The following is a 23,256-nucleotide window of genomic DNA, read 5'->3' as shown; positions in this document are numbered from 1 at the left end:
TTTTTAAATTTACATATCCTTTATTTAGCAAGTTGATGCACATGATGACTAGTTCTCATTTACAACACTAATCTGGTCACTTGCACAAGTCATGTAATACACCTAATATCTTATTCTGCAAGTTACTATGAGCACAAAATATTTGCCTCATCTGGCATGTTCAAGCCCTTTGTAATCCTTGAAAATGCATTGACTACACTGCAAAAATTTGACCCGCAATTAGTTGTGTCTACTACCTTCTATTCTTTAAGTGTCATGAATCGGTGCGGTGGATGTGGTGAGGCAGACGCAGCAGACCCAGGATGAGATAAAGATGGTAATTTTAATACTGAATAATGTTCAAAAACAGTTCACAAAGATTCTGGCGGCACGGCTGAGCAGAAACCAGGGCTCACACCGGTAGCAACAGAATGATAGCGTGGCAAATGAACAGGCAGACAGAAATCACACAACAAGTGACGAGGACCCGACAAAGAACAGACACACAGGTGACACTAAATACACTGGGGGTAATCAGGGAACAAGAAACACCTGGGAACTAATCAAGGGGAGAACAGGACAACACGGAGACACAGAGACACCGAAAACTCGAAAATAACACACAGAAAACACAGAACACGACATTAAGTCAGTAAATTATAACGAGTTTTTGATTCGGAACCTAAATGTGTGAGTTTGTGAAACATACACTTACAGTAATAAGTTGTTTTGACTTTTCATCAATTTAGTCAAACTTCCAAGAGTTGAATAAATTAGAGTTTTTAGGTTAGCACTTAAAAAAAACTGATAGAAGAAAAAGACAGGACTGGGAACTCATTCCCAGTGCACTTAGCAGTGTTAAGGAAAATGATTATTTTAGTGCTAAAAATACACTTAATCTTACAACATGTGTAAAGGTATATTAAGCACTCTTATTTGAAAAACAGGCTTTGTGTGACCCTTCGAGAGAGGCCCGAAGGAGACAAGCAGACGCCTTCCACTGTCTAAGAGCACACAAAAGCCATAAAATTAGCATCTCCATGGAAACGGCGCTGGAATGTGTGGGATAGATGTTAGAGTTATCTGTGAAATCTCAAAACAGGGACTTCTCCGCCCGAGATCGCCCGTGTCGGACAGAGATGAGCACGAAGTGGTCCGCCCTTTTACTTAGATAAAAACCAGACATCTGAGCTGTAATGAGGGGAGTTTCCAAGTTTCTTTGGGGGGCCGAAACAGGTCTCTGATTGGTTGAACAACAGAACGCCTTCTTTGCATATATTAAATAGGGAAACACCTCTTTAGTTTAAAATTCCAGGTCAGCACGCCGAGAGGGAGAGTTTTTTCCATCTTTTCTCCACGTGGGCGCCTTTGTCTGTCTCTGTGTTTCGTGTGTGTCTGTTTCCCCTTGTCTGTTGTTATTTTGTGATAAAATGTATATCTCTGTACCTCTGCAGCTTTGTTAACTGATTCATGCGTTGCTTAGTATGAATTAAACTCTGTGATCTGTGACGTCAACACGCCTTGTTGTGGGTTGTTTTACAGCTGCCCCGCTGCTCGCCGAGAGGACCCGGCTTTTAAGGAAGATATGAGCCAAACGTTTTGTTCAAAGTTAATAATAAATATTTCTTCCTTTACAGCAGCATGTTATATCCTGTGTGGAGTGAGATGGAAGTGTGTTACATTGATCTGATTCTTGTGTGTTATTAAGGCAAATGTTTGTTTTAATGCAACTGACAGTTTGCAAAGCTTGAGGATAATGTCCTGTTCATACTGTTTGTGAGCATAATTTATTGCTATGTTTAATAAAATTCATTATCAGATCAGAAATTTTGTTCATGCAATTTGAAACAGGAATTTAAATGATTCAAAAGTAAAATAAGGAGTTTTTCTTTAACTTCAGGTTGTGAGTAAAAATAATAGAGAAATGTGTGCTCTTTAAGTAGGTGAGGGCAGTTTGTTTTTTTCTTGCATATTGTGAAATAATTATTAGGTATATATTGAAGCGTTAAGTTAAAACTCATAATTCAAGATTAAATCACTTAAAAAACAATGTTTAGACAACTTGTCTCTTGTTGTAAATCAACCTAATAGACTTTAATTTCTCAGTTAAAACAAAAAGAATTTTCTGGTGGACTTAAATTACATTTTCAAAGCAACAGGTGGACTTTCATTTTCAAATTAAACCATCTTCAAATGTTTTACAGTGTAAATACATTAGTCAGCATTAACTGAACATCATCCCAGTGCATTTAGAACACGTATAACTTAAGGGTTGTACATGTTCTAAATGCACTGGGATGATGCACCTTTGCCATTTGTTGATTACAAATTTGTCTTCATTCAGCTGGAAGAAACCCTTGTTGTTTAAATAAAGCATACTTTAATGGTTACCTTTTAAGTTATAAAATGGCTTGCAAAATGACAATATAACATCAAATAAAAATAGACTGTTACCAAACAACAACAAAAAATTATCTTTTTTTATTTTGTATCAAAAAATAAAACACTAAATAGTGTAGAGTCTATCTTCAGATGTTGGAGATCAAACAGGATGTGTCACTTCTCTTGGTATCCAAGCAGCAAGATGTGGTGTCTTTGAATTAAATGTCAGTCTTTGGTCAGCAATAATGTCTGTCCACCAGTTTGTGTGGAGTTTCCATAGTAATCAGCCATTATACAGGCCAGTGGGTGCAGCTGTACAGTTGTACGCAACGTGCATACCTTGAGATTTTCCTTTAAGTAAAAAAAAAGAAAAAAAAACTTTATTAGCTTTTTTATTATCTTCCCCTTTTTAATATTACCAAAATTATGAGGAAAAAAGCATCTTTTACAACATTTTGTACACAGCCCATGTCTGTGTGAGTCTATGGGAGTGGACACCTGTACATCCTGAACATAAATGCTTCAGTTCACTGTTGTTTCTTTGGTGGGTTGGCGTTTTTTCTGTAAGTAAATGTGATTATGCAGTGAAGCTAGGTAAAAATGAAAAAGCAGAGTTTTAAACCTTCCATAGTTTTAGGGTTGGGTGAACCCCACCACCAGCTTTTCACCATGTGTGCGGTTCTAGTGGGGTCGCCGGTTTAACAGCTTTTTTGTGGTTCGCAAAATGAAGAGCTGACGGGTCACCAGGTTGGCATACCAAGACATCTGACACACTCTTCCTGAGACAGCGGGAGGGTTAAACAGTTAATCTACTCGAAACTTTGTGCGACATGATGTGGGTTGGTTATGTGATTGTGCTCTTGTGGGTTAGGTGCTGTGATTGTATTGTGCATATCCTCTGACAATATCCTGCAGACACTTCTGCAGGATATTAGTTACGGTAGTATCTATTACTTTGATTACATGCACCATAGTATCAGGAGCAAGCAAGCCCATTATTTAGTCATCTAGATGGAAGAATGTTAGTTGCCAACATCTATGGAGATTACTGTGGAGATGGTCAAAAGCAAAAGTACAGTATCTTCATTACAGGTTCTGTGTTGTAGCTGCAACTGAAGTTGACCAGGGTTGGAACATGAGTGGAAGGTGGTGGTGTAGTTGTTTCAGTCAGATCAGCTCCAAGTTCTGCCTAACTATCTGTTTGCAGCTCAACAAGTCATCCACCATCCTCTAAAAATCATCAAAAGCCACCCATATTTAAAATAATAATGATAAAAAACCAAATATGCATTATCTTTGTATTCTGAAGATGCATACCAGAGTTTTTGAAAGTCTGAGGTTGCATGCTTGGCATTCTTTATAAAGTTATTTTTTAAATCTGGTCAGTTAGGATATTTATCTGTAACTTAGCTTTTCTATTACCTTTCAGTCATTTTCCTGAAGACAAATCTTTGCCTGCATTATTAATATATTGTTAGAAACCATAGTAATATTACTTTTGAAATAACAAAAAGTAATATACTTTGTGTCATAATGTATTTTTTAGGAGCTGATCTAATTAAGTTATTTAATCAGTAAAGAATTGTTATTCAGCTTATAATGTTTTCAGATAAAATGGTTCCATCAAAGACACTGGTCAGTGTTCCAATTTCAAATGAGAATAAAAAAGGTAATTAAAGAAATTCAATATGATTATCACAGATTGCATTCTTAAGTAAATAGAATAGTTTCTCATCTTTTGTAAATTGTCTTTAATATAAAACTGATAGCAAAAATAGAATTATATTAGAAACTCATCAGTATCATCACAGATAATTTGAATAATTTAGTTTTTAGTCATTTTTACTATTGACAAAACTTTCACTCGTACAGTATATGTAGACCTGTTGAATCTAGTTTCAGGGGTATTTCCTCAGATTTCTTTTCCGTTCCAGTCAGATTCGTTGGTGTGGCTCCCGCAGCTGTGGTCTGCGGAGTGGATTATTATCATGACTCATCAAGCCAACCGGTTCGGACTCCCGCTGTAGTTTGCTCCCAGGTTTGATGCTGATGAGGCATCATGTTGAATTTTTTTTCTGGAGTGAACCCCCTCCTGCAGTTTGAGCCTGTATACCAAACAGCTTTCAGCAGTTTTGGCTCTGGAACGTTGGTTTTTTCTGCATATTTTTTCCTGAATTAGTTAGGCCTTCTGTCACAGCAGATGGACCACTTCCAGCCTTTTAGAACTTAGGTTCATTCATTACATACTATTTATATGGTCTGTCAGCATGTCCAAAGTTTGTTGCACATTTTAAAAGAAAGTGTTCTGATGTTTTATTCATTCATGATTTAGTAATCCCAGGACATTCAGAAGTTTTATTCTGGATAAAATGGATTGGATGTTTATTTCTCTCTTTGCAAAATTAAAAAGTATACTGCGTTTTAAAACAACTTAAACTTTTTACATTTTGTCACCTGAAACAAATCCTGCTGTGATTTATTGACATTTTATGTGACATAGAAAAAGTTCACAGTCAGTGTTGAATCAGGAGGAGCTGTAGAGATCCACATCAGAGGTAGGTTCTGTCAATGTGACCACTTCTTCCAAACACAAATCTGACTTTATGACATGGATGAAAAAAAGAAATCTATTAAGTTTGTTATAAGCCATGGATGGTAATACAACACCAAGTATGAACTTTCTGGAGGTCAGGAAAAGCACCAATGTGTAACACCGCATATGGTACTAAACACACTCTCTCTGACTTAAAGTAAAAAACGCATCCAGCACTTTCCAACGCAGATTTAAAGTTGTAAAAGAGGTGGAGACCACAAATTCCTTAAGCTCAACAGTTTTGTACTGGCTTGTGTTGGTCTAATATATACCTCAACTATCCTTTTCCCTTGATGATATAATCTTGTTCACAAGTTAGGGAAAAATGGAGTGGGAGATCAACAGGTCTATTAGCACAGTTTCTGTAATGAAGTGGGTGCTGTACCGGTCTGTCATGGTGAAGAAAGAGCTGAGCCAAAAAGCGCAGCTCCCGATTAACCATTTGTTCTGAATTATAATTTTGTTCTAATCCTCTGGTCCAATGATTAAAACTTATGTTTTGTCCTGGTTTAGCTGGAGAAAGTTATGTGCCATCCAGGTCTTTATGTCTGAAATGCAATTAAAAAGTGCAGTGATTGGCCGGGGGTCGTCCCGAGACAATGAGATGTATAACTGAGTGTCATCAGCATAACTGTGGAAACTGATTCCATTGGTTCCTGATGACTCCACCAAGCGGCAACATGTACAAATTAAAAAGTAGAGGACCTAAAATAGAGCCTTAACTATGGCGTCCCCCAAGGCAATCCTTAGCTTAACTTGTTTTTTTGTTTTGGAGCTTGAGAATTTCCTTCCTGGGTAATACACTTGTTATTCACTTTTTATGTTTCTACTGGTGGCTAATTTTATTGTTTGGTTTAAATATAAGAAATTTCAGTGGTATCATCTGAAAAACAAAAATTTGCAGTGTTGTTGCTCAGAATAAAAATAGAATGTAAACAGCTCTCTTTTTGTTCCAGAGGACCAATAAGTTGCTGACCTGTCGGAGTTTAAGTATTCACATTATTTCCATGAGACCCTGAAAACTATTATGAGAAGTGGGTGTGAGTGGCAGGCAAATGGTTGAAATAAGAGCCATGCCAAGAGGCTTTTAACAGCAATTACTGCCAAACACTGATCATTTTTAGCCACAATGATGAAGCCTGACTGAGGGATGAATCATGAAGTAAGAGGTCCCCTTAATTTATAATGTCAAAATTTGTTTTGTACAGTTTCAGAATTTAGGACTCAGGATTTTAGGACTCAACTGTAGGCCTCAGAATGGCAACTCAGAGGTCGGAAGTAGTCTTGAAATCTCAAGAATTGGTTAGATTTTGACATAATTACAAAAGACTAGCGTAACAAGCACTATGGTGCATGACGTGTGTTACCATGACATTTTTGTTGAAAGGACTTATAGGACTATAAGAAACTAGTTCAGCTATGATACAGCCTATTTAAAGTTGAACATTTTGGAGCCGTGGCCCAAAGTGAAAATTTGAGTGGCAAAATGCTATATAATTAATAGTAATAGGAGACACAGAATTTTCAGAATTTTATCTTCCAAAAATTTGGAAAGCCAAATTTTATTTCTTTTTACTTTCACAAATATGCTGTACTTTCTGTCAGTCTGCCACTGTAATTATCTTTAAAATTTGTTTCGAGAGGGACTGAAGTAGGGAATATCTTTTTACTGGAAGACTTTTAAGGAACAACAAGTCCTGCAATAGATCGTGCATTTTTTATGCTCCTGTAGAGTCCTCAGCTTTGACCCATTTTTATTCATTTAAAAGGCAGGATCTCACATCTTCTGCCTTTAAAATGCTGCTGCCAGACTACAAAGTACACCTTTTATGCATATTTTTGTCTTTATGTAATTATTGAATTGTACCAGTCTTACTAGTGCTCTTTATCCCTGAAATGTGTAAAACATAACTAAGTGGTGTCCTAAAAATTGAAAATAGGGGAAATTTTCTATTTTTTCCAAATCTTCTACTTACTATGTGTTTTTTTATTGACTAGGAGGCCTTTTCCCCACTGGGTCCCATGAATACGAGGTGTTTCGTTTCGCCCTGGCACAACATCAGGACGTCCCCAAACTGGTGCCACAGGTGGACATGGTGGACATTGGGAGCAGTTTTGCCATGACCTATGCTTGTAAGTGAAAACACTAAAAGCTGTGGGTGTGTGATAGGGGAAAGATTTCAGATTGTCTTTGTGAACAAAAATACTTCAGCCAGTATTTTTTGGGGGGAAGACTCTGGGAAGACACATTGACTTTGATTCTTCAGGAGCCTATTTCACTGAACATTGTGTATTTGGTGTTGTTTATTGCATTTTGGTGCAAAGGTTTATTGCGGTCTGTTTATTTTGTAATTATGTCCCAAAGCTCATGAAAAGACATCCACATTAAACAAACTCAACTGTGTGAGAAACACCTTTTCTGAAAACACAGACAAATAATAGTCCTAAAAGAAGCACTGAAAGTCGAAAAAGGCTTCAGCATCTGAAGAATATAAAATATTTAACACTAATAAACAGACCCACAGAAAGTAAGCAACTTTAAAATAAATAAGAATGAACAAGTGACTCTACAAACCTCAGCTTGATTTAAAAATTCTTAAATTAAACTTTTAAAACATGCTTGTTTGAAACACGATTTTGCTCATTCTGAAATCTAAAGTAGATTTGGGACTAGTGACCTTTATTTTTTATTATCTGATAGGAAGAAAGGTAGAGAGAAAGGTGGAGGAAGTGCAGCAAATGTCCTGAATTAGACCGAGGACCGAGAGCAGTTGTATGAAGGTCTTTAGCCTCTGTACATTATGCTGCTGCTTTACTGCTAAACCATGTGGCACCATTCAAAAAGGCAATTTGATCACCAGCTTGCCATGGACCTTTTAGATGAAAAAATATAGCATGACTATATGTGTTGCAGAGAATAGATAGTGTAGCTGTGGCAATGACCCAAAATTAAATTTTGTTAATCTCATGCAGCGCCATGCATGTAAAACCAATGGGATGACTGTACTTGTTAATCTGGCTGCTTGGAGGAAGTCATAAAGTTTTCGAAAAAATATTTTGAAAAATAAAACAAACAAACAAAAGAAAGCAAGCATGATGTCACATCAAATGTAACTTAAACCATACCAAAAGGGTTGGAACACTGAATTCCACAACTTTGATCCCATTTTACTTGTCATATTCACATTCAAACATAATAAAAGCAGCATACATCAATGAATGACAGCACTTGATGTATCAGTTAATCTGCTGCATTTGATGTTGAGCCCTTTAACAGCAGCTTTATGTTTCCGTATAATAGTGGTCTCTATTCACTGTGTAAACCTGGTAAAGATATGTAAAAATTGTGTGCATTTAAACACAATTTGTAGATTTCATACCAACATAAATTAAAACACCTTGTGCAAAAAAGCTCACACAGGTTCCTTAAAGACAACACATGTCAAACTCAAGGCCTGAGGCCAATCCATAGCTTGCTATGTGTGCCTCTGGGTTTTGGAGAGACATATGAATAGAACTTTCAAGATTGTCAAAACACAACAGTGGTGTACTTATATATTATTTTATCAGTTAAATCAAAAGAGTTTTTACCTGTATACTACCAAATTACATAAATATGAAAAGATGTTCAATCATATTTAATTTTGAGAAGTTCCCATTGATTCAGAGGCAGCCATTTATTAATATTTTTGACAGTTTACGAACAGATTTTATTAAAACATTCTGCAATATTCATGATCTTGATATGGCCCAAAATGAAAATGACTTTGACACCCCGGATCTAAAATGAACAGATTATTTTGATTATTAATCATTATTACATCAGTCTGTAGTTTTGATGTTGAATCACTTGGATTCTGTTCATTTTAAGTTTATTTTACTGGAATATTTTGTTGCATCTGCTGTGGCATCAGACACACTGAGTGACCTGTTAGAGGTCGATGCATTCAGCTGTCGTTTGCACTTCCATATCATGGATCAGCTCTTCAGACCTTTCTCCAGACTTTGTTAAGCAGGCTTGGGATTTGGGGAAGATTAGGGTAAATAGAGGCAGTCTTAAAGAGTGCAGCCGACGGCAGTAAATGTGGACTAGAGGGAGCTGAGCGATAAATGGACTCAGGCTCTGGGGACTGATCGCTGGAGGAGATTTAGAGAGTAGTGGAAGTGTTTTTTTGTTCTGTGGCCAAACAAAGAATTTAGAAACCATCCTTCTCGCACCTGAAGTGTGAGTCCATTCAGAGACTTTCAACTCATATTAGAAATAATTATGTTGGAAAAAGTACATCAAGAACTATATTTTTGTCAATTTAATTGAATTTTACATCTGTTATGCTCACATTTTTGTGAAAATTCAGCAATAAATAGCTTATTTCATCACTAAGTTACATTTATAAACAATAGAAAATTACAAATCCTTCAGCGGTGAGATGGGTACACTCTGCAAAAGCACAAATCTTTCCAAGTATTTTTGTCTAGTTTCTAGTACAAATATCTTAGTACAATTGAAATAAGACAAATCTAACTTTCAAGTAATGTTTGAGTAAAATATAGGAGGTTATTTTAAGTCTTATTCCTTAATATTGATAAATAGTACTAGTTCTTAAAACTTGCACTAGTGCTTGTTATAAGTAAAATAATTTGCCAGTGGAACAAGGACTCTATCATTAATATTAAGGATTTATTTACTTCAAACAAGCTCTTATATTGTTATTGTGAGAGGTGTGGTGTGGAAGGAGAAGTCATCAGTCATCAGTTCAGTTAGTGATGTGTCTTCTGTGTTGAGGCCTCGGAGTGTGTGTTCAGTAATCCAGGAGGATTTTTATGAAGAGCGTATCGAGGCTTGTGTTGATGAAGCAGGCTGTGAAGTTTGAAGCCTCGCAAACGGGCCGTACTATGTGGCTGACTCAGGAACTGGTTTATCAGTTTGCTTGCAGATCGAAATACATGGCAGTAACACACTGCCATCACTAACCCATCATATTTTCATGTTTTATGATTTTATTGTGTGTGTGTTTGGAGGTTATGGACCCAACTTTTCTTTGAGAAGATTTTTTTTCAAGATTTTGATCTCCCCAAATAGTTTCACACAGTAATAATAAACTATTAACTAAAATGCCAAAAAATCAACACAGTAAATCCTGTGTTCTAATTTCTTAATTTCTAATATTTTAAAAGGACAGGTATCATGTCCAAATGAACTTTAATGATGAATATAAAAAACGTGAGCTGTGCTGAGTCATTATTGAGCTCTGCAGAAAAACAAGGATATTAACCTGGTCGGCCAAGCTCAGCCAAATCATTTTAGGATGCAAAGATGAGACAGCATAGATTGACCTGGAATATTGGGAAAGTGACCAAATGTTTTATCATAACATTTATAAACCTACTGATGCGTTTCTTGCTTCAGAGCGCAGACAAAGCGCTTCATCTGCGCTGTGTGAGCGCGGGTATTTTCTGCAGCAGACAGAATCATCTCAAAACAGAGAAGCCACCAAACCCCGAACTCAGTTAAAGTTGTTATTTGTAAGTAATAAATGAATAATGTCATTTTATCCATAGCTTGGTTAGAGTAACAAGCCAATCACAACTCTCTCCCCCATTTGGTTCCAGTTTTCTTTTTGATCCAGCCATTGTTTCATATAGATAAAGACTATAATCAGATTTTATGTATCAGAATCACAAACATAATTTACTTGTTTATTCATTGTAAGGCTTCATGTTGTTTTCACATTGCCTATTTTTGTCCACTTGATATCACAGCAGAGCAAATGAAGCACCACGGTTCATCGGCTCCTGAATCGAACGATTGGATGGAATGCCTCGGTGTTTCATGAAGCTTCATCTCACCATCACTACTGTACAGCAAACGAAGCTGGTTTATTGGTTCTCATCTAACTGCCACATCCAGAAGTCCACCTATACACGTCACACAAAACAAAGTTGACTTTCACATACATAAAGTAAACATTAACGATTATTTATCAATGATAAAATATCAGACAAACATCTTATGTATGCAAATGCAATATTTAGAAGTCATTTTGTTCTTTTTATTACTTTATGTTTCAACCAATCAAACTCCGGCTTTTATCATCTTACTTCCTATAAAAGAGCTGGGTCTGAGGCGGGCCTCTCCTTTAGCAGTAACCTAAGATGGCTGCCACAAAAGACACAAGCACAAGGTAACATCTCCACCTTAAAAGAGAATGTTCACATGTACACACTCTAGAACAGGGTTCTCAAACGCCAGTCCTCGAGGGCCACTGTCCTACAGTTTTTAGATGTGCTACAGGTACAAAACGCTGGAATGAAATGGCTTAATTACCTCCTCCTTGTGTAGATCAGTTCTCCATGAGCCTTACTAATGACCTAATTATTCTATTCAGGTGTGGTGCAGCAGAGGCACATCTAAAAGTTGCAGAACAGTGGCCCTCAAGGACTGGAGTTTGAGACCCCTGCTCTAGAACTAAAAAATAAATTGAGAAAAACTCAGTGCTTCTTTACACAACAAAAGTTACTTGTGAGTTGGTTTTGTCTCATGTCACATGTACTGTGATATTTATTCTAGAAATTAGACCAATATTTAGTAAGATTTTATGTTTTTGCAGTGTAGGATTTTGTTGGCATCTTTATCAGTAAACTGTGACCTGTTTTATATGCCTGGATGCCACTGGAAGCTCCACAGAGCCTTGTGTTTGTGTGCATGGACTAAAAATCCTATCCTCCTTTATTTGAACTTTCTCTTCTGAGTTTGGTGAAAGGAAAAAAGAAAAATAAAGGCTATTTCAGAAAAAAACAGTGATGAGGATCTGAAGAAAAGTTGATGAGGATCTGATTATTTTTGAAGCTGTTCATGTGCCCTCAGGGGAATTTTATACCTTTCTACTGAGAGTTGGAGAACATTGTGTTGGTTTTATATTTTAAGCTTTAGTTGACCACCAAATCCAGCTTAATGCAAAGCAGGTGTTATCTATTTTGCTGTATTCAGGTTGAGCGGTGCTCCAGCGCTGAGTGACACCAGCTGTCAACCATTTCACCCCATCAGGGCTGAGGATAATTCCTGCTAACATAATCTGAGCATGCTGCAGCAGCTCGCAGAGAAATGTTCTTGCCCCCTCCCCCCTCAAAAATCACTGAAAGGACGCGGCCAACTGTAGAGTCTGTCTCACAGGAGGCAGAGCCCAGTCTGTTTTACATTTCACACAACGGTGGACTGCAGAGGAAACACAGAGACAGAAAGGAAGTAATGTCTGAGAGAGAGAAAATAAATCAAAGAACAATCAAAAATCAATAAATCAAAGAACAGGAAAACAGAAAAGATTTTGAAACAGTTCAATCTGTCAAATGGGAATATTTTTTTTCCTGCAGCTTAAAGAAGCGGAAGGAGTGTAAAAAGTGACTTTGGATCTTATTCTGCCTCTGTGTATGTCCTGGCCTCGCTAAGCACTGTGACTTTTAGCAGTAACTCAGCTATACGGGTAGATAAACACTTTCCCATCCGTCCACCAAGAAGCACTCCATTTGGTTCTTTAGCAGGGTTTAATGAGAATCGTGTAAAACGGTAACACACAAAGGTACAGAAAATGAATGCCAGCTAGGCTAACACTTGCTGGCATTCATTTTCTGACACAAGTAAAAATGTCCATCTTCACATAAACATGTCAACGGGTTACAAATTATGATTTATATGACAAGCAAATTAGAACAGTACTTACAGACGATGCTGTTTTCCCCTTTTCACACTTAGATTAAAGAAAACACAACAAAAAGGGCTTCTTTCAGAGCACATGGATCAGCAGGCCTTCTTCCTTTCTGGTAAACAAGTTGTAGTAATAAAAGTGACCACAAGATGGCGTCAGTGAACCAGCAATAGACAAAATTATAACATTTGCCACTAGGTGGCCTCAGCAGATGAACTTAACATTGAATAACATTAAATTAAACAGGTTTCACTACACTCCCCGCCTGGCGTCTTTAAGAGATGCCACTAAATCAAATGTCCACATTACTAGGTGTCAATAGAAGAATCAATTCTGAGATTGGTCGGCTGAATGTCTTTACACCCTGATGTTTTGCAACTTTAACATCCACTTTTCTCACAAGCCCGTCCTTGCTGGGGTATGTCTTAACAAGTCCCATGGGCCACTCGTTGCGCTTAGCAGTGGAATCCTTCAGGAGGACAACATCTCCTTCCTTGAGATTTGTTTTCTTTACGAGCCACTTTTGACGACCTTGAATGGTGCAGAGATATTCTTTCCGCCATCTTGTCCAAAAGTTGTTGGCTAGTATCTGAACTTTCTTCCGTTGACTCTTGAAAACGTCCTTCTCTGTCAGGTTGTCTGGAACTGGTGGAGGAGCTCCTGTTTTCTGAGTAAGAAGCATAGCTGGAGTTAAGACCAGTGTTGTTGCGCAACACCCCCCCCCTCCTTTCTGTCTCTACTGTCTCACTCTCTGCTTCCTCTTCTGAGAGGGGAGATGTGCTACCAGCTCTCCATCTAACGGGTTAATTGAGTTTCCTAAATCTGCCGGGATTTACCCTGTCCAGAACTGAAGTAAACTCTGTTTAAGCTGGTTTCGAGAAACGATTCACCTGATTTTTAACGGCCTACATCCAGGTGTCTCACCCTTCTTCCCTCTGTGAATTAGCCAGACTGAGCAGCCTACAGCCAACTAGTTTCACAGAGCACACCTGTTAACGGTCGCTCGTTCTCTTATTTTACAACTTGCATTTGTTATTGAACCAGGTAGGTTTTAGTGACTCGGGCGAGTCCCAAGGATGACGTTTTAAATTTGGGCTACCAGCAACTTAAAAACATTTTAAACTTTTTCCTCTCCAGAATCAAACATCACAGCTATTTTACAACCATCAAAGAACTTTAAGGTGACTCATTAACTGAATGTCCACAACATCTTTTAGATTTTCTTTATGCTAAATATTTTATTAGTAAGGCATTTTTGCAAGGGTCAGTACAGCTTAATTCAGTAGCAGAAATAATCAAATAAGTAAAATCAATCATCTAGTCTATCTTTCCCTACTGCTGACACTGAAAACTAAAAAAGGAACCTTTGAGAGAGACGGACGGAGCCTGGCGCCTCGAACCCCAGACCTGGCACGACGACGAAGAAGGTGCTGCAGCAGGAGGAAGACGCCGATCGATGAAGGCCAGGATCTCCGCAGGTCTGATGATGAAGAAGGTGTTGCAGCAGGAGGAAGACGCCGATCGATGAAGGCCAGGATCTCCGCAGGTCTGATGATGAAGAAGGTGTTGCAGCAGGAGGAAGACGCCGATCGATGAAGGCCAGGATCTCCGCAGGTCTGATGATGAAGAAGGTGTTGCAGCAGGAGGAAGATGTTGATCAGCGAAGGCAGGAATCTCTGTAGGTCTGATGAGCCTCCTCTCCGCATGGATGGTGAGGTCACACAGGACTTGGTGCTGGCAGGAAGGAAGGCACCAGTTCTTCTTCTTTGTCTTTGCCTTTGTCTTCATCTTTGTCTTTGGGGTCTGAACCCAGCCGATGAGAGAAGTGCGATTTGAAGCCACAGGTTGTGGGGCTGACGGGTTGGTCCCCATGGCCGGACAGTCTTCGGCTCCGTGGCCCCGGCTCTTCTTCAGCTGCAGAGTTCTTTGTCCATCTCTTGGCTCGAAGCTGCCCGGAGGATCCAACGAAAGGTTCCTCTTTTGCACCCACCTTATATAGGGTTTATCCACCCTTTTGGTGCGTTTTCATTGGCTGTCTGCTTAGACAGATGACCTCACATCCATCACTGTCCTTCAGACATTATGTCCTGATGTCTGTGCTGATGTCTCAGAGTTGCTCAACCTCCTGTCTCCGTTGTCTGCACAACCTTTCACCTACTCTCTAAATAAGGCGTTGATCATCTCTGCTCTCCTGTTAGTTCCTTGCTTTTCACCTTTCACCTACTCTCTACCTCCAACATATCAGTGATGTTTAATTGCAGTTACACCTTTTACACCATTTCAAGTTCAATGTCAAAATCACATTTATATCACATTTATTTTCTTTAGCTTCTTTGATTTAGCATGCATTTATAATTTTATAACCATAACTTATATCACATTTATTTTCTTCAGCTTCTCTGATTTATCATTCATTTATGATTTTATAACCATAACTTATTAATTATACTTATTATAATCTTAATGTGAGTTATTACAGATGTTTTTCTGAAAAGAAACCAAGAATAATACATGATTCTAATTATTTGATGCCAAAGTTACAGTTACTTGTTTTTCTTGTAACTGTTCCCACAAATGTTCGTGTAAATATTATTACAAGTAAACCAATATTAATATAAGTATTTTACTTTGAATCTTATCAAATTACCAAAATGTTTAGATTTCATTCTTTAAACTTTCATGATTTAAAATAAGGAATAGTCTCAGCTATTTTTTATAAATCTGCAGGCTGGAACTTACTTCCTCTTTTTCCAGGAAACCTGCTTTTCCTGTTTAATGACTCTTTCTGACTGACTATGATTTCTTATGATTAGATAGAAAAAAGTAAAATTAAAGCAAAGTTTGCATGAGACAAAAACAACACACACAACCAGATTTATTTTATTGACACTTAAGTCTACTGTTGGGCCTAGATATCACTTGAGTGATTCATTTTAAAGATAACTTTATTTATTATTACTGTTAAACTAACTTTATTGACACTTAAGTCTACTGCTGGGCCCTGATGTCACTTGAGTGATTCATTTTAAAGATAACTTTATTTATTATTACTGTTAAACTAAAATCTCCAGCATGGGGAAGTGGGATGAGCTCGGATTTTCTTGACACCCCCTCCACGAGGTCAGACCTTTCACATGCTGGGAGTCCATCACCCTCCTGCAGTTCGCCGTCCTCATCCCCTGGAAAGAGAAGAGGTTCGTCTGGGATGTGAAGATGCAGATTCTTCATCCTCAGTTGTCACAGAGGGCTCAGTGTAGTCATCAAAACTCCACTTCTCTTGACACCCCCTCCTTGGAGTTTTGATTTCCCCCATGAGGTGATGAATGTCGAAGAAAACTTGGATCGCTCTGATTCTTCTACAAGAACCTTCGCTGGATGAACTGTCAGTTCTTCAGGATGTGGGATGGTTCTTTAGGGAAGATGGGCTGAGACAGAAGGCCTCAAACAAAAAAAAAAAAATTCTGGCTGTTCAGCAGAGCAAAGCAAAAAGCATAAGCATCATGACGCTTTATCCGTAATCATGATCCTTTTCCATTTTAATCCATCAGGTTGTGACAGGAGTTCTTCTTTAGCATAATCCAATTTCTTCACGGCCCTCCCAGTCCAAAGCCTTGAAGTTGTTCTTTGAACGGCAACCTTCCTGTAATAGTGGCCAGTCTACTGTAGGATGGCATGGTGCTTGATTCTCTGGCCATCTTCTCGTAATGTTCTGGTTTGCTGTAGCTAAGAACTGGCTTGAGCACTGCTTCCTCATGGACCCCTTTCTTCATCAGTAGTACTGTGTTGAAGTTCAGTACTTACTTTACAAAATCTTGGGCGTTGAATCTCAGCTTGATCCCCGTAGCTGCAGGCCGATCTTGAGCTTTAATCCAAACTCTCTGCCCTGTTTTCAGTGACACTTTGAGCTGCAACTTCCCTTTTCCTCCTCTGAGCAAAAAGGAGAAGTGTCTTCGCCTCCCTGCTTTCTGTGACGTGAACGGAGTTCCTCTGCAGGGGAAGACCTGCTCTTCTAGCAGTTGTCACTGTGTCCATCAGCACCAAGAGGTACTTCTCACCTCTCTTTCCTGTTGTCCCCATTGGCTCTGCTACATCCATGCAGACTGAACCCCATGGGACTGTGCTCTTGATGAACAAACCTTCCATCCGCTGCCCTGGGTGCCCTGCGTATCGACCACATACCTCAAAGTCACACAGCTGCATCGGATGGGCTGAAGGGACATCCAGCAGTCCTGCTTGCTCAGTTCTTCACGGGGGTGTAGCACGCCTGCATATTCGAGGGCCTTATGCACGCACCGTACTACCTGGTCCCCGTGCTACTCTAGGACCACCTGTCCTTAGGTGTTCTGTCCCACCTCGACACCGGCAGAGACAACCTTTCTTAGTGGCACGAAAGGTCGTCATCTTTGCCCCTCCATAGGGCTTCTTCTCAGGTGTGCGCCTTGTCGCTGCACCTCAAGTTTCGGGCGGAGCCTCAGTTCTGCTTTCTTCTTCCACAAATCTTTGTGTGCCACGGGCTTGCCCTTTGCAGTCTCGAAACCATTTTCTTCCCAAATGGCCAAGTCCTCTCTAAGGGCCTGAGCACAGTAGTAACTGTCAGTTACTAACCTGGCACTCTTGATTTTCCTTTTCACCAGCTCCAGCAATCCTTCCAGTACTGCCGTTACTTCTCCGGCTTGAGCACTACCGGGAGCTTTTCCTTTCTGACGGCATCTCTCTTTGCCGTCTTGCTTCAGAATAAATCCCCAGTATGCCGACTGGTCGGACCCCTTTCTGGATCCATCGGTGTAGATTGCCCCTTCCAGTTGTCCTGGCTTCTCAGATGTCGCTTGCGGTCGTTTCTTACTGGTGGGTTGTGCTGGCTCAATTTCAAGCTCCGGGTCCAGCAGGATGTCTTTAACCATGTCTGCGTCTGTGTGATGATGTCAGCTGCTGGTGTTTGTTCCTCTGTTGCCGGATGTCTTCTCGATGGCTGCAGTGGAGGACGCGGTGTGCTTCCTCATCCATCGTCAGCTGATGATACTTTTCTCTGTTTCTTGTGCATGCTTGCAGGCTGGTCTTTTCTTTTCTTGTCAACATGACATCACGATCCACTCCAGCAAGAGTGAGCCAACTTTTCTTTGTCAGGGGTTGATGTTTCAGTTCCTCATTCTTGGAACCAACTTCCCCACTTGCTTCAGGTCTGAGTCACAGTAGCTGTGCAGAAACTGATGCAGTTCTGTTGAGGTCTCCTCTTTCTCCAAACGATCTGGGCGGCCGGCTTCCTCCGGTTTCTTCCCCAGATTTTCCTCCTCGAAGTGATCATCCATCACTCCGTCTCTCTGTCGGTTCGAGTTGTCTATCCCCCAAAGCCTCTCTTTGCGCTCTCGAGCAGGGATGGGTCTAGACTATGTTGGCTACTAGCTTCACTGTCTGGATCCGGTCATCTATCCTCAGTAGAAGCTTTCCCTCACCTGTATGCCATACAGTTACTGCAAGGGTTGTGACTGACGGCCATATCAGTCACCATTAACTCTATTCCTTAAGAGTTAACAAACCAAGTGAGCTATTCAGATCCTCACATCTGTTTTTACTGACTTGGCATAGGGCCCTCCTACTCCGTTAGTCGAGTCCCTGTTCGGGCGCCACTTGTTGTTGCGCAACACCCCCCCCCTCCTTTCTGTCTCTACTGTCTCACTCTCTGCTTCCTCTTCTGAGAGGGGAGATGTGCTACCAGCTCTCCATCTAACGGGTTAATTGAGTTTCCTAAATCTGCCGGGATTTACCCTGTCCAGAACTGAAGTAAACTCTGTTTAAGCTGGTTTCGAGAAACGATTCACCTGATTTTTAACGGCCTACATCCAGGTGTCTCACCCTTCTTCCCTCTGTGAATTAGCCAGACTGAGCAGCCTACAGCCAACTAGTTTCACAGAGCACACCTGTTAACGGTCGCTCGTTCTCTTATTTTACAACTTGCATTTGTTATTGAACCAGGTAGGTTTTAGTGACTCGGGCGAGTCCCAAGGATGACGTTTTAAATTTGGGCTACCAGCAACTTAAAAACATTTTAAACTTTTTCCTCTCCAGAATCAAACATCACAGCTATTTTACAACCATCAAAGAACTTTAAGGTGACTCATTAACTGAATGTCCACAACATCTTTTAGATTTTCTTTATGCTAAATATTTTATTAGTAAGGCATTTTTGCAAGGGTCAGTACAGCTTAATTCAGTAGCAGAAATAATCAAATAAGTAAAATCAATCATCTAGTCTATCTTTCCCTACTGCTGACACTGAAAACTAAAAAAGGAACCTTTGAGAGAGACGGACGGAGCCTGGCGCCTCGAACCCCAGACCTGGCACGACGACGAAGAAGGTGCTGCAGCAGGAGGAAGACGCCGATCGATGAAGGCCAGGATCTCCGCAGGTCTGATGATGAAGAAGGTGTTGCAGCAGGAGGAAGACGCCGATCGATGAAGGCCAGGATCTCCGCAGGTCTGATGATGAAGAAGGTGTTGCAGCAGGAGGAAGACGCCGATCGATGAAGGCCAGGATCTCCGCAGGTCTGATGATGAAGAAGGTGTTGCAGCAGGAGGAAGATGTTGATCAGCGAAGGCAGGAATCTCTGTAGGTCTGATGAGCCTCCTCTCCGCATGGATGGTGAGGTCACACAGGACTTGGTGCTGGCAGGAAGGAAGGCACCAGTTCTTCTTCTTTGTCTTTGCCTTTGTCTTCATCTTTGTCTTTGGGGTCTGAACCCAGCCGATGAGAGAAGTGCGATTTGAAGCCACAGGTTGTGGGGCTGACGGGTTGGTCCCCATGGCCGGACAGTCTTCGGCTCCGTGGCCCCGGCTCTTCTTCAGCTGCAGAGTTCTTTGTCCATCTCTTGGCTCGAAGCTGCCCGGAGGATCCAACGAAAGGTTCCTCTTTTGCACCCACCTTATATAGGGTTTATCCACCCTTTTGGTGCGTTTTCATTGGCTGTCTGCTTAGACAGATGACCTCACATCCATCACTGTCCTTCAGACATTATGTCCTGATGTCTGTGCTGATGTCTCAGAGTTGCTCAACCTCCTGTCTCCGTTGTCTGCACAACCTTTCACCTACTCTCTAAATAAGGCGTTGATCATCTCTGCTCTCCTGTTAGTTCCTTGCTTTTCACCTTTCACCTACTCTCTACCTCCAACATATCAGTGATGTTTAATTGCAGTTACACCTTTTACACCATTTCAAGTTCAATGTCAAAATCACATTTATATCACATTTATTTTCTTTAGCTTCTTTGATTTAGCATTCATTTATAATTTTATAACCATAACTTATATCACATTTATTTTCTTCAGCTTCTCTGATTTATCATTCATTTATGATTTTATAACCATAACTTATTAATTATACTTATTATAATCTTAATGTGAGTTATTACAGATGTTTTTCTGAAAAGAAACCAAGAATAATACATGATTCTAATTATTTGATGCCAAAGTTACAGTTACTTGTTTTTCTTGTAACTGTTCCCACAAATGTTCGTGTAAATATTATTACAAGTAAACCAATATTAATATAAGTATTTTACTTTGAATCTTATCAAATTACCAAAATGTTTAGATTTCATTCTTTAAACTTTCATGATTTAAAATAAGGAATAGTCTCAGCTATTTTTTATAAATCTGCAGGCTGGAACTTACTTCCTCTTTTTCCAGGAAACCTGCTTTTCCTGTTTAATGACTCTTTCTGACTGACTATGATTTCTTATGATTAGATAGAAAAAAGTAAAATTAAAGCAAAGTTTGCATGAGACAAAAACAACACACACAACCAGATTTATTTTATTGACACTTAAGTCTACTGTTGGGCCTAGATATCACTTGAGTGATTCATTTTAAAGATAACTTTATTTATTATTACTGTTAAACTAACTTTATTGACACTTAAGTCTACTGCTGGGCCCTGATGTCACTTGAGTGATTCATTTTAAAGATAACTTTATTTATTATTACTGTTAAACTAAAATCTCCAGCATGGGGAAGTGGGATGAGCTCGGATTTTCTTGACACCAGTGGAGCTTCAGGGTCTGTGGAAATTGACACAAGGGGTTTTGCATTAACGATAGCTGTGACCTCTGCCATGAAGGTCACCAAAACTTTGTGGGTGACCTGAGGTTGCTTCACATCTAGGAGTAGAGCATCTAGAATGCGGCGAGAAACCCCAATCATTCTTTCCCAAATTCCACCCATGTGGGACGCATGGGGCGGGTTGAATTCCCATGTGCACCTCTGTTCTGTTAGATAGTCTTTGATCATGTTATTGGCATCTTGCGGTGATAGTTTCAGCTCATTACAGGCGCCAATAAAGTTGGTCCCTCTGTCAGACCTGAGTTGCTTGGCTGGTCCGCGGAGTGAAAAGAATCTCTGGAGAGCATTGATAAAGCTTGAGGCAGTCATTGTTTCCACAACCTCAATGTGGATGGCCCTGGTGGATGGCATGTGAACAACACTGCCCACCTTTTGTTGTTTATTTGGCCTCCTCTTGTACGTTTTGTCACAATCTCCCACGGGCCAAAGACATCCAGGCCCACATATGAGAATGGTGGGTCCACTTTGAGCCTTTCTTCAGGTAGGTCAGACATAAGCTGTTGTTCTGACAGTCCACGAAGCTTTCTGCAACACACACTTGTGAATGATGGTGCTTATAAGCCGCTTACCTCCAACCAACCACAGTCCACTGGTGCAAACAGCTCCTTCTGTTAGATGCCTTCCCTGGTGTTTCACTCTCTCGTGATGATGACGCACTAGCAGAGTTGCAATGTGGTGTTTGTTGGGTATTATGATCGGATTTGACTTGTTTCTTTGTAACATAGAATGCTGCAAACGTCCTCCAACTCTTAGGAGCCCCTCATTGTCGATGAATGGATTGAGTCTGAGAATAGGGCTGTTCTTTGATAGACTTTGGTCTTTCCTGACTGCAGAGATTTCCTGTGAGAAGCACTGTTGTTGCACTGTGTGAATGATCAGTCACTCCGCTTTATCCATTTCTGAAGATGAGATGTTGTTGCAGTAACACCAACTTCGACAGCTGTTGCTGTTTTTGTTTGAGAAGCTTTGAGCGATGTGAATGAGTCTGGCAACCGCTTTCAGGAGAGATTTCCAGTTGGAAAAATGTCCAAGCGACTTGAAAATAGTTTGTGAGTTGATGACTCTGTTACCACATTGGTGGCGTTCACCCTGACCTTTGTGTCATCATCTGGATTGATGAGCAAGTATTGTTCATCTGAACCAATCTTTGTCGAGTCCGTGTCTGTGAGGAATCTTGGTCCAGTTAACCAGAGGGTGTTGACAAGCTCTTCTGCTGCAACTGATCTCGAGCCACAATCTGCTGGATTGAGTTTGGTGGGCACAAATCTCCACTGATTAGGCTGAGACACTTGTCTGATGCGCTGCACTCTGTTATTGACAGTGGCCTCGGCTTCTGATGTGAAAGACAGCACTGCGTCGTCCATGTAAAAATGTTTCTCCACTGACTGTTGTTTTGCTGCCATAGACTTGCTCCATTTCCTTTGCTGCCCTCCGTAGGCCATAAATGGCGATTGCAGGTGATGGACTGTTCCCAAATATGTGAACCCTCATGCGGTATTCAACCACTTCATTCCCTGGCTGATTGTCGCGGTACCACAAAAACCTGAGCATGTCTCTGCACTCTTCTTGAACCACAAAGCAGTGGAACATCTGCTCTATATCTGCTAAAACTCCGATTGGGCCTATTCTGAATCTCATCAGAACTCCAAGAAGACTGTTATTTAGGTCTGGACCCTGCAGCAAAACGTCATTCAGTGAGACGCCGTCAAACTGTGCAGATGAATCAAACACGACACGTATTTGGCTGGGCTTTTGCGGATGATAAACTCCAAAAGTGGGTAAGTACCACCTTTCCTTTTCTTCTTTGAGTGGTGGAGCAAGCTCAGCGTGATGATTATTAAACAGCCTTTGCATAAACGCAAAAAAGTGCCTTTTCATTTCAAGTTTCTTCTGAAGATTGCATTCCAGAGAGGCAAAACGTTTCTCTGCATATTCTCTGTTATTAGGTAGCTTGCGACGAGGATGCCGGAATGGGAGAGGGGCGACCCAGCTATTTGAATCATCTTGGAGAAAGCCTTTTTCCATTATTTCCAAGAAGCGTTTGTCTTCAATAGAGGGAGCTAACTGGTGGTCATGAATTGTTCTTGAAAACACCGAAAGTGTGTCTGATGTTTCTGTGTACAAGTCTCTTACTTTTATTTTGTTCTCACACCCTAAAAATGTAGGTCTGCCACTGTCAGTTATGTATGTCTTCATGCTGCTCACTGTTGGAGGCCCATGCATTCCATTGACACAGACATCACCGTCTATCACCCAGCCGAGATCCAATTTTTGTGCAAATGGTTCATTATTCAGTCCGTTTATCTGTTTCCGTACTTTGTGCACTCTCAACAGGTCTCTTCCTATCAGCAGGAGAATTTCAGCATTGGGGTTGAGAGGAGGGATTTCTGAAGCTATTTTGTTCAGGTGGTTGTGGTGATAGGCCACTTCCGGTGTCGGGATTTCTTTCCTGTTGTTAGGGAGATTGTCACATTCAATCAATGTGGGAAG

The 23,256-nt window shown here is 40.2% G+C and overlaps 1 protein-coding gene across 5 annotated transcripts in view; it reads left to right on the top strand.

Annotated features, from left to right (window-relative positions):
- LOC102232915 (glutamate receptor 1-like) overlaps positions 1-23,256 on the top strand; it is a 158,502-nt gene that overhangs the window by 7,577 nt on the left and 127,669 nt on the right. For all 5 annotated transcript variants that reach the window (XM_023342027.1, XM_023342030.1, XM_023342026.1 and 2 more), the window contains exon 2: positions 6,953-7,087. In XM_023342027.1, coding sequence (XP_023197795.1) covers positions 6,953-7,087 — 135 coding nt within the window. The remainder of the gene's footprint in view (positions 1-6,952; positions 7,088-23,256) is intronic.

Source organism: Xiphophorus maculatus, chromosome 11, assembly GCF_002775205.1.
Source record: "Xiphophorus maculatus strain JP 163 A chromosome 11, X_maculatus-5.0-male, whole genome shotgun sequence".
NCBI classification, from domain to species: Eukaryota; Metazoa; Chordata; class Actinopteri; order Cyprinodontiformes; family Poeciliidae; genus Xiphophorus; species Xiphophorus maculatus.
This window is presented reverse-complemented; position numbering and strand designations above follow the sequence as displayed.